At 45.6% G+C, this 10,766-nt stretch overlaps 1 protein-coding gene across 1 annotated transcript in view; it reads left to right on the top strand.

The window, feature by feature from the left end:
* The first annotated feature begins 1,851 nt into the window (after positions 1 to 1,851).
* Positions 1,852 to 10,766, top strand: part of FSTL1 (follistatin like 1) — a 54,579-nt gene continuing 45,664 nt past the window's right edge. The window contains exons 1-2 of the mRNA XM_017513526.2: positions 1,852 to 2,278; positions 2,414 to 2,470. Of these exons, the coding sequence (XP_017369015.1) occupies positions 2,414 to 2,470 (57 nt within the window). The 5' untranslated portion in view covers positions 1,852 to 2,278. The remainder of the gene's footprint in view (positions 2,279 to 2,413; positions 2,471 to 10,766) is intronic.

The following is a 10,766-nucleotide window of genomic DNA, read 5'->3' as shown; positions in this document are numbered from 1 at the left end:
AAGTCAGGCTACACAGCTAGTAAATGGCAGTGATAGGATGGAAAGCCAGATTGGTTTGACCTCAAACCTCCTGTGCCTTCTACTATGCCAAGCTGTTGTCAGAAAAGATATTAAGGAAGCAATGAAACTTGACTTGGGTCCTGAAAACAAAACAAATAAACAAACCCAAGCATTTCAATAGACAGGAGGAAGGGAGGAAAGATCATGCCAGATTCTGAGGGAGTCCAGTGCATCTGCAAGGGATGCAATGTATTGTGAGTTACCCGAGGGCAGAAGCAAAACTTTGTCCATCATAGTTCCCTTCAATCTTAGCACAGTGACCAGGACAGAGTATCTGGTGGTGGAACATCTATTCCCTAATCTTATTACCATAACAGGGAGCAGGAGTAAGTTGTCTGACTGGTGAGTCTTTAAGAACTGGCCATATGTCACTTTACTCCCTCAAGTTTGGGGAGCAGGCATATCCCAGGAGGCACATGATTTCTGCTTTTTCCATGCAGCCAGTTTAGTTTTTACACAGGCAGGTTTTCCAGCTCTGCTTGTGACTGAGTGGATATGTTCAATTCTTGGCCCACTATCCCTGCAGATCTAAAGTCATGGCTGCCATTCCAGCCTTTAGCAGAGACAAAGCTGACATTTTGCTCCCCATAAGTCTGACTCCTGCTGCTATCTCAATGGATTCTGACCATGGGTATTATCTTGAAGCCCCCTAAAACTACAACAGTGGGCACTCAACAAACCTTGACAGCAGAGTGAATATGACAAGTTTGGAGGACAATGAGAAGACCCGCCTGCTAAGAGCAGAAGAAGTATGCTGATGTAGTTGAAGAGAAGTTAGGCGGACAGGATGGGACCAGTAATGGTTGGCTTATTAGAAAAGGCAGTCTGGATTTGATGTGGGAAGAAGAGCGCCGAAACTTTCTGAGTAGAGGAAGAATGTGAACACGAGGAAGACAATGTCTAAAATAAGCTAGTGAAGGAATATGACAATGGATTGCAGTGGAGAATACAGGGGAGAGCCTGGAGCCAGAGGACAACGAAAGGAGGTTTTCAGAATTTTCAAGTGAGGAAGCATGATGGTCTGGCCTAGGAAAGTGAACAAGTGAACGGAGGCAAGGGGATGCATATGAAATCTCAGTGGGTAAACTGCCAGGCTATGGGGACAAGCCAGGTCTGGGAAAAGGAGATAGGTTTGAAGGCAACCACCCTGAAAGAGGTAGATGAGCAGGCCCTGAAGCTGTGGGGAGTGAGGCTTTGCCTTTGGCATGTGAAATCTGAGGTGCCAAGTGTCTCTGTTCTCCGCACCAGTTATGGCAGGAAAGACGCCTTAATTAGGGGCATATTAGGGAGTTAACCCTGTCAAAGTGGTAGCACGCTTTCGAAGGCCGCTGGGAAGAAGCTGGTGAAGACCACAAGCCTGAACATAGAGGCTACTTGGGATGACAGGGAGGAGGGACACAGGTGATGGGTGAGTTGTCAGAGGAGAGACGGGGGACACCGCTTCCGACCCGAGTGAAGGAGGAGATAAGGCTGGTGGCAAACGCTGGACTGAGGATCGCCCCAGAAGAGGAAGGTGGCTGCCACCTCTCCCAGGACATGCACCGTAGTGCCCACAGCAGCCTTCCCCACCCCGGCCGGTCTTCCCGCCCCTGCGCCCACTTCCCGGTGCCCGGCTGCTGTGACACCCTCAATCCCGGGCTGCCGGGTCTCCTCTGCATCCCTGGGCCTGCCAGTTTAGCCATGGGGGTGGGGGCGACTCCGCTTCCCAGGCCGCGGGACGTCTTTCCCTCCAGGTTCCAGTCCCGGCCTGGCCCGCCCCTGCCCCGGCCCCCCACGGCACCGCCCACCTGGCCACCGGCGCAGCCCGCCCGGGCCGACGCCAGCCAGCAGTCCCTCCCCGGGTGGGGTTCCCCTCCCCCCTTCCGCCTTTGTGGCAGGGACCCCTGGGACGCTCCCTCTGCCTCCGCTCCACTCTCAGGGGGCCGAAGGGGCGCCGGGCGGTGCGGAGAGAGGGGTTCGGCGGCGCCAGGACTCCCGCGGGCTCCCCGGAGCAGGGGGCGGGAGTAGGGGGAGCGGGAGCCGCTGGGGCCGCCGCAGCAGAAGGGGGAGGAGAATGGGGAGGAGCTGGGGGGCAGGCAGGCGGGGAAGCAGAGGTCTTAAGGGGCGGCCAGCCCAGGTCGGACATCCTCTGAGGCTGGCGTTCGGCGGCGCTACCACCTCCGCTTAGAGCTCGCCGTCGTCCTGCTTCGCACCCTCCGGAGACCGGGACCGGACCACGGTGAGCGCAGGGCGCGCGGCGTGGAGGCTGGACTCTGCTGGCAGCTGGGGGTGCTCCGGCGGAGGGACCCGAGCAAGTTTCCCGGGTCAGCGGGGGGCCGGAGCCTTGAGTCTCGCTCTCTTCTCTCTTCCGCAGATGTGGAAACGCTGGCTCGCGCTCGCGCTGGTGGCGGTAGCCTGGGTCCGCGCCGAGGTAGGCGAGGGGCCGAGGAGTCCGAACTCGGGCTCCGGGGCCTCTCCGGTCTGCGTGCCTGGGGATGCTTTCCCGGGGCGGCTTGGGGAGTTTCCGTCCTGGGGTGGGCTGGGGTGGAGCTGGGGGAGCGCTGCGAAAAGAAATGCTACTCAACGAAACTTAAATCTCTCGAAAGCAGGAAAAGTAGTTCGGGCCGTAAGCGGGAGCCCCGCCGCGGCTAACATGGAGGGAGAGCCGGGAGGAGGAGAGGGGCGGGCTGGGCCGGCCGGGATGAGGCGGCGACCCGAGCAAAAGCGAGTTCAAAAAGGCGCCTCCATTCCTTCCTTCACTTCAGAGGAGACTGAGAATAGTTGGGAACTTTTCCCTCCCAAGTCTGTCTCCTGGGGGCGGGGGGAGAGGAATCTCGGGATTCTTCTTGTGGGACAAAATTCATTTTCTGTTTTCTCTTTTTCATGATTTCCTGAAATGTATTTTCTTCTTTGTAAAGTGTTCTCGGGTTTTGTGTTATCATCTGGGCCATGTAATGGCCTTTCCCAAAATGTTCCCTGTAATGTTGCACAAGAGAAGATCCATTGCTCTGCTCTTTGGGGACTCGAGTTTCCACTTAAAGCATTTCAGTGCTTGTTTTTTTGTATTAATTTTTTCAACTCCAGCGACCTTTCCGCGACGCTACAGACAAACCAACAAACTCTTTGCTCAGAAGCCCCTTCATTAACTCGAAGGTTTATGGACAGAAAATAAACAATTCTAAATTCCCCGGGCTCCAGTCTCCGGAAAAGTGAGGTCAGAAACTAAACATTTGATAATTATGGCAGGAAATATGGAAGGAATTAAAAAGCATGAGGGAGAAGAAATGGAATGCACATTACAAAAGAAATAGCTCCCTGGTGGGTGGTTTATGCTTCCCCCTTGAATTTTTTCCTTCATTTTACAGTTTAACCACACCCTTAGCATCGCAGATTGACTCTGCCCAAAAAAATCATAAATTCATACAAGGTCTTCACAATTTAAAAAAAAATGCATTGTACTGAATTCTCATTTAATTCACTACTACATTGTTAAGGTGGAAACTCAACTGTTTTTATTCCCAATGAAATAAAAGTAGCTAATATTTATTAGATATCTGCTGTGTTATAATAAAATTCCATTTTAATGACATAAATTGAGTCAGGGAAGGTTACCCAATGCCCTCAGCTATTAAATCCTGGGGGTGGGATTTGAACCCAAGCAGCTTGGCTCCAGACCCAAGGCTCTTGACCACTAGCCCACACCACTTCCAAGCACAATGGTTTAACATTCACCAAATACGTTTTTGTATACCAGGTATTGGGCTGTGTACATTACCTGCAGTTACTTCTTTTAAAGCTCCCAAACACTGTAATGTAGGTTGTATTCTCCCCATTTTACAGAGGAGGAAACAGGTTTAAGGTTAGGTAACTTGCCCAGGGTCATACAACTAGTTAGCTTTGAAGCAGGATCGGAACCCACCTCTTTCTACCTTTGGAGCCCATCTTGAACTCCAGGTCTGCTTCTCATCCATTTGGTTTTCCAGGGTTTGCGTTTGAGGGAGTATCCCCCTTCACTGGCTGGTTAAGAAACATTCCTCCATCCCCTGCTGTGACTCTCAAAAGGCAGCTGCAGACCAGTGATGGATGAGGTGAATCCCTGGTTGGTTTTCCAGCAGGCTTAAGAATTGCCAGCCAGTGTGTGAAATCACTCAGTGAACTGGAATGCAAATATGAGGTGTGAGGAGGCTGTTGGTTCACTCACCAGGCTGTGTGGCCCAAGGTCTGGGATCTATTCTAGGCCGCCTGCACAACACACCCCTCTCCCAAACCCCTTCCTCACAGGGAAAACTCAGCCCTGGTAGGAAGCTTCCCCAGCAGCAATTTCCTGCTGGAGGTAGAAGAGCATCCAGTGCTCTCACAGAATTCCCAGGCAAAAGCTACAGGGAAGAAGGGAAAATAGAGAAGTACTGAGGCATGAAAACAGAGTGCCTTGGTGGAGTAAGGAGGTGGTGAACTCATAGTGTGTGGAAATGGTTACAATGAAAAGAGTGAGGGGTACGTATGAGCTAGGTTAGTTTTTAAAAATGGTTACAATGAAAAGTGAGGGGTAGGTATGAGCTAGGTTAGTTTCTAAAAATGGTTACAATGAAGAGTGAGGGGTAGGTATGAGCTAGGTTATGTTTCATGGCTCCTGGTTATTAAGGATTATTATCTTTTAATTATTCCAACCTCTTCGTGCCTGGCCAAGTAACACTTGGCAAGTTTTTAATCCATTTAATAATAATATACCTTTAACTACTGATGAAAAAGTAAATTAACCCTCTCCCTGTGGGAATTGTAATTTGGATTTTTTTAAAAGCATTTTATCTTAGGTTAATGGTGCTTGTCGTTTAAATTTTTTTCCTTGTTAACTCTAAGGACAGTCTGTAAAAATGGTCACATCCTGGTATTTACAGTCATTATTGACATGAATCTATTTTAGTAAACTTTAAATCAGCTAAAATTGTACAAATATTGTTGAACTTTTTACAAATGAAATTTAGAAAGTAAATTGCAGCTTCTTGGTGCTTTTTGCTTTTCTGCAACATAAATATTTAATTCAGCATATTTTTTTTTAATTAAGCACTTTACAAATCATGTTGATATTTGAAGAAACCAAAGCCTCTATAGTAAACTTCCAGAATCAGCGGTGCTCACCACTTGGGAAAAGGTGGTTGTTATCAGTATTAATGCCAGTCTATGTAAATCCCATTTGGTTACATTCACAAAAATAATAACAAAATTCATTAAGGAGCCTGGGCTTAGTGGCTTATGCCTGTAATCCCAGCACTTTGGGAGGCCAAGACGGGAAGACTGCTTGAGCCCATGAATTTGAGACCAGCTTGGGCAACATGGTGACACCAAATCTTAAAAAAAAAAAAAAGAAAATTAGCTGGGCATGGTAGCACATGCCTCTGTCCCCAGCTACTCAGGAGAATGAAGCAGGAAAATCACTTGAGCCAAGGAGGTTGAGGCTGCAATGAGCCGTGATGGTGCCACTGCACTCCAGCCTGAGCAACAGAGCAAGACCTTGTATTTATAGAAACAAACTCATTAAGGAAAGTGTCATATTGTTTTGAATGTGTTCCATGGTCTCCTGCTTCCTTGGCAACTCAGGGTTGCTTTTTGATGGTTTCCTCTCTTTCTTACCTGCTCACTCTCTTACTACTATGTCTGTAGCATATACCTTCACCCAGCCTCCCTCCAGATTCTGCCCCATCTACCTGAGCACACACATCCATGCATGCACTCTGTAGTCTGCTTGAAAGAGGGTGCTGGGTGTAGTATATGTCTCTAGATATGTGTAGATTAACATGTGGATGGACTAGGCAAAGAGGGCAGCAGCAGAGGTAGTGCTTCCACTAACAATTACACAGATACCCCTTTTCTAGATTATCTGGGGAAGGGGCTGTGTGAGCCTGCTTATGCACCTTCTTCCATCCCCCTCCCATAGGGAATTGCTGCAGTTCATTGAGAAGTGTTGATGGTAGATGCATGGCATGCAGCCTGGGAAAATGTTGAGAACACAGGTGTTGGTGTGTGTGCTCTTGAAGCTGAGTCAGTAAATATGTATCCCTCTAACATGGCAAGCTGGAAACCCTGTGGCCCAACTGCCTGCTTTAGGAAGACAGCCCTGGCAAATACCTAAGCATACCTCAAATCTCCCTTAGTGGATGTTTCTGCTGTCACGATGATTCCCAGCATTCCAGGTCTAGAAATTCATTATGATAAGTCACATGTACAGTTTACTGATTTGTAGTTCAGCATACTCATTCCACTAAAGGATCCATACTTAACCCATGAACTTTGAGAGCATTACCTAAGAGAAAATAACAATTCTATAAACAGATGTATGTCACTTAGCTCTAGACATGCAATCCTAGAACATTTTGAGGGCTTTGTTCCTCTGAGGCAACATTTCTTAACCTCATTTGTACTCTATTAACAGCATATAGTTAACCACTGGAGGTTTTGTTTGGGAGCTCCTCTTTATTCTTTAGAATTGTTCTCATGGTAGACTCAAGTAAGCCTTGCATCTAACCCATATCTCTGACTGCATCTTCTTGGAGATGCAGCTTGTATATTAACCAAGCTAAAGAGATCGCTAAAATCATCTCTTGATTGTTTATCCTTTGGCAAATAAGCTACTTGATGCAATTCTAAAGACCATTACTGGAAATTGGGGTGTGAAAACATAGCAGGGACTCTGCCAACTAGCCAGACCAGAAGGGCAAGCCCCCAGCATCTGAGGTTCTGCCGTTGCAAATGGCTTTGGAAAGTGGACACATTACAGTTCCCTTGGAAGTCTCTGGATCGGGTGATGGAAAGCAGGATTCCATCCCCAGGCTCACAGGAGCAAGTTGGAGAGGAACCGTGAGGTGAAGATCCACTTGTGGACTGAGGTGGATGTAATGACCCCAGAGGAAATGCCCCAAAGATGAAAAGAAAGTCTTCAGAGTCAGTGAGGCAGAACAACACATGCTGCCACAAGAACAGGAAGTAAAGAATGAACTGTAAATACCAGTGATCACATATGAGAATTGAAAATGTCATGGATTCTTTGTCTTACTCCTTCAAATAACTGGACATCCCACAGAATGTTTCTAACAGACATAAATTGTATTAGCTTAATGATAGCAGTTAGTAGGGGGGAAAAGTATAGTTAGGTTCATTTTGTAAGCCAAATGATTAATGTCCTCAGAGGGCATTAATTTTTGTCTAAGATGCTCTATTCTGACTCCTGCAATTTTGGCAAGGGGCACTTTTTCAGAGTGTGCAATGAATGGCCTGGCTTTCCTTTCACTGTGCTCATCAAGTCATGTTCCCTGCTGCAGTGGAGCACACCTGGCACTCAGGTCAGAGTCACAGTGAAGCACAAGGCATGGTCTCTGCCCTCATGTTATTTACATCTAGTGGTGGGCCCAGGTGCTTTAAATTGTGGCAGGTACAGTTTATATTATTATAATTACGTAGCAGCAAGTACCTTTATACTTATTGTTGCTGTTTTTTAAAATTTACATTAATGTAGGGTCTCCCTTTGTAAAATCATTTTATGCTAGCAAACTGCACAAATCTTCCGTGCATAGCTTCGTGAACTTTTACATCTGGCCCGTGTAAGCACCACCCAACAAGACTGAGGGAGTTGGTACAGAAAGGAAGCTATGAACCTGTATGTTACCATAAAGTTACATACAGAAAAACTTACCCTGAAGAAAATGAGGGATAGGGATGATCTACATTTCATGACTCTGTGCCCAAAGACACCTATCTTTTAATCTGTCTGTTCTCTTGGTGTCTACTCCAGGTAACATTTGGCAAGTTTTTAATCCGTGTTTTAACAACAGCAAACCTTCAATAATTAATGAAAGGTAAATTAACCCTCTCTATATGAGGCTATTTGGATCTTGTTTTAAGCATTTTAACTTGTTATTAACAGTAGTTAAAACAGAAAATGGCTTTCCTTGTTAGCTATAAGGATGTGCAGCAAACAGTGAAATACAGCCTTTGTTGACATGAATCCATTTTAGTAAACTTTAGATCAGCTTTGGGGAGCTTTCCGGACTGTTTTGTGGATGGATGGATAGATATTCCAGGGCTCACTGTAATCTACATTAAATTCAGCAAAAAAAACTCAAGTCATTCTGTTTGACCACTTTGCCCTGGTCATTATTACTTTTAAAGGGATTCTATATAGGATGTCAGTCATGTTGTTTATGATAGCAAAAAACTTAAAACTGACTAAGTAGTCAACCATAGGAGAAGAGTTAAGTCATTTACAAAAACATGTTGAAGCTCTGGCAAATGATTATGATTTAATTTGAAAAGCAGATACCCCCCCAGTTTTATCCTCACAACTGTAAAAATGTATAGAAAAGTGTGACAAACAAATGTGTTAGAAATTATCCGTAGTTAGTGGATTTATGGGTCATTTTAATCTTTGCTCTAGTCTTTTCTGTATTCTCTAAGGTTCTAATGAGCATAGTTTATTTTCATATTTTATCAGAAAATAACACGTTAACTTTTTAAATTAAATAAAGTAGCATATATTTGGAGAAGAGAAAATCCCTCTTGAAAAAAGGAGGGGATCACAAGGATCATCATGATGTCAAGGCACTGGATGAAATATCCAAGGGGAAGGACTTAAGGAGAAAAAAGTTGGGGGGTGGAGTGAGGTTCTGAAGGAATGTCCAGGTCTACAAGGGGGTATAGGTTTAAGGGCAAGAACTTCCCAGTGCCATGCCCCCCTCTCATCTCTCTCCATTTGGGAGATTTAACAGTCTCTGTTTTAATTTTCGCGGGCGTGGGAAAAATCAAAAGTCGATCACTCCAGCGAAAGTTCTAAGGAACTCTTTTCATTGGCCGGGGGTTCTTGGAGAAGGTAGGGGTCCTCCCAGGTTAAAAGTCCTCTCCTTCCACACCCCTTCAGACTCCATGTATGGATCCCCTTCCACACACACTCTCTTGTGGAAGTTCTCTCTCTTCTTCTCCTTTTTTTTCCCCTTTCTCTACGTAAATAAAATCACTTATCTGCAACACTGTTTGGGGTCCGGTATTTACTTTGCAAGTGCATCTGGTCCCCTCTCTCATTCTTAAGAGAGCAGGAGACCAAGAACCTTGGAGAAACGTCCTCTCAGGGGAGCTGAGGGCACCCCTGAACCCCTAAACCTCAACAGTTCTATGCTAACCACGATTGCTTTCAATCCCTTCTTTCAGAACAGTTATCAAAATCAATCACCAGGTGTATGAGATGTGCCTGCTAGACCCCGTAGACAATGAAAACAAGGACCTCCCAACACTATGAGATTAATGTCCTTTCAGGGATGGCACAGACTTGGCATACATATCACCACTACCCTCTCCCTCACGCATAACCGACATTTCTACTCAATTGTAGAATTCTTTCCTCCTGAACTTGGAGAAAGTTTGAAAATCCTACTTAGCAGTGTTCTAGGTAGCCACTAGCAGAGTCTATATGAGATGAAAACTATTTGCCATCCGTGCTGGAAAAATCAACCCAATATGACAAACACTGATACATCTTTAGCCCAAATTAAGATGATTAGAAGGCAGAGTTTGGGACTGTGTGAAACTGACAAAACAACATGAGGTAACAGGTGATAGAACTGGGTTAGCAAATGGATGAAATGTCAGGCAAACAACAATTACCAGATTCTGGCCCAAGCTTCTCAGCTCTTTGGATGAATCTGAGCACCTTAAAGTAAGCTAAACCTTCTAACGTTGGCCTCATCAACAAAAATACAATGAGAATTTTCATGGCTATTCTGGTGAAGTAAACAGTTGTTCTTGCTCAAGTTCTAAGAGCTGCTGCTGTCATAGATAACAGTTTTCGCATTAACTGCCGCCTGGCAATAACTTGCTAATAGAATGCTCTTTGAGTAGTTGGGGTACAAAATAAATCCCATGAATCTTTATTTCCTGCTTTGGTTGGAGGATTTCCATTTAATCTCTTCACAGACTTGAGATGCTCATTTGGAAGCCATCACCAATAAACTATTCTCAGGATTAAGTCTGAATGTATGACCGCCAATATGTCCCTTGGATAATCCTGGACACTATTTGTGACCAACCAGGCTGCTGCCTAACAAGTCATGTAATACATGACAAAAGCTATCACATGGTGTGGGCCCAGATTTGTGCGTGTGTGTGTGTGTGTGTGTGTGTGTGTGTGTGTGATGGGATATTGGCTTGAGTTGATGTAAGGAAAATGTCTCTTTTGCTATACGTTTTGTTTCAAAATTTAAAATCCTATGTCTGAGGCAAAATTTGTCTTTTCCCCAGTCTTTCCTCTTATACTTCAATGACAGTTAATAAGTATAATTTACTGATCTACAGAAGGGTCAGGCATTATGCTAGTCAGTTTGCACATATGCTACTCTTGGGAACTCTTAGGAGCTGCTACCACTATCGCTGCTGTACAGCTCAAATTGATCTGGCCATTCGGGGTCAGATGTAAAGCTTTAGCAGAAATTCCCCTTCCTCATCTCTTGCCACTATTTCAGAAAATCCTGAAATATGGCAGTAGGATAGATGGCCCCTGCCTTCTCAGAATTTGAAAGACTCCACTTGAGCAGCTGGGGCCATTTTCAGCCTGTCCACCTGGCCCTCCTAATCAGCATGTCCAGTAGATGGCAGCTTTTTATGTGGAACTTTATCTTACGTTGCGTCCATTGGGGGCTCTGCTGTTTGTCTCTTCCCATTTTCCTTGTCTTTTCTTGTTCTCATTTCTG

Source organism: Cebus imitator, unplaced genomic scaffold, assembly GCF_001604975.1.
Source record: "Cebus imitator isolate Cc_AM_T3 unplaced genomic scaffold, Cebus_imitator-1.0 Scaffold494, whole genome shotgun sequence".
Classification (NCBI taxonomy): domain Eukaryota; kingdom Metazoa; phylum Chordata; class Mammalia; order Primates; family Cebidae; genus Cebus; species Cebus imitator.
Note: the sequence above shows the minus strand (reverse complement) of the source record. Positions and strands in the feature narration are given on the sequence as shown.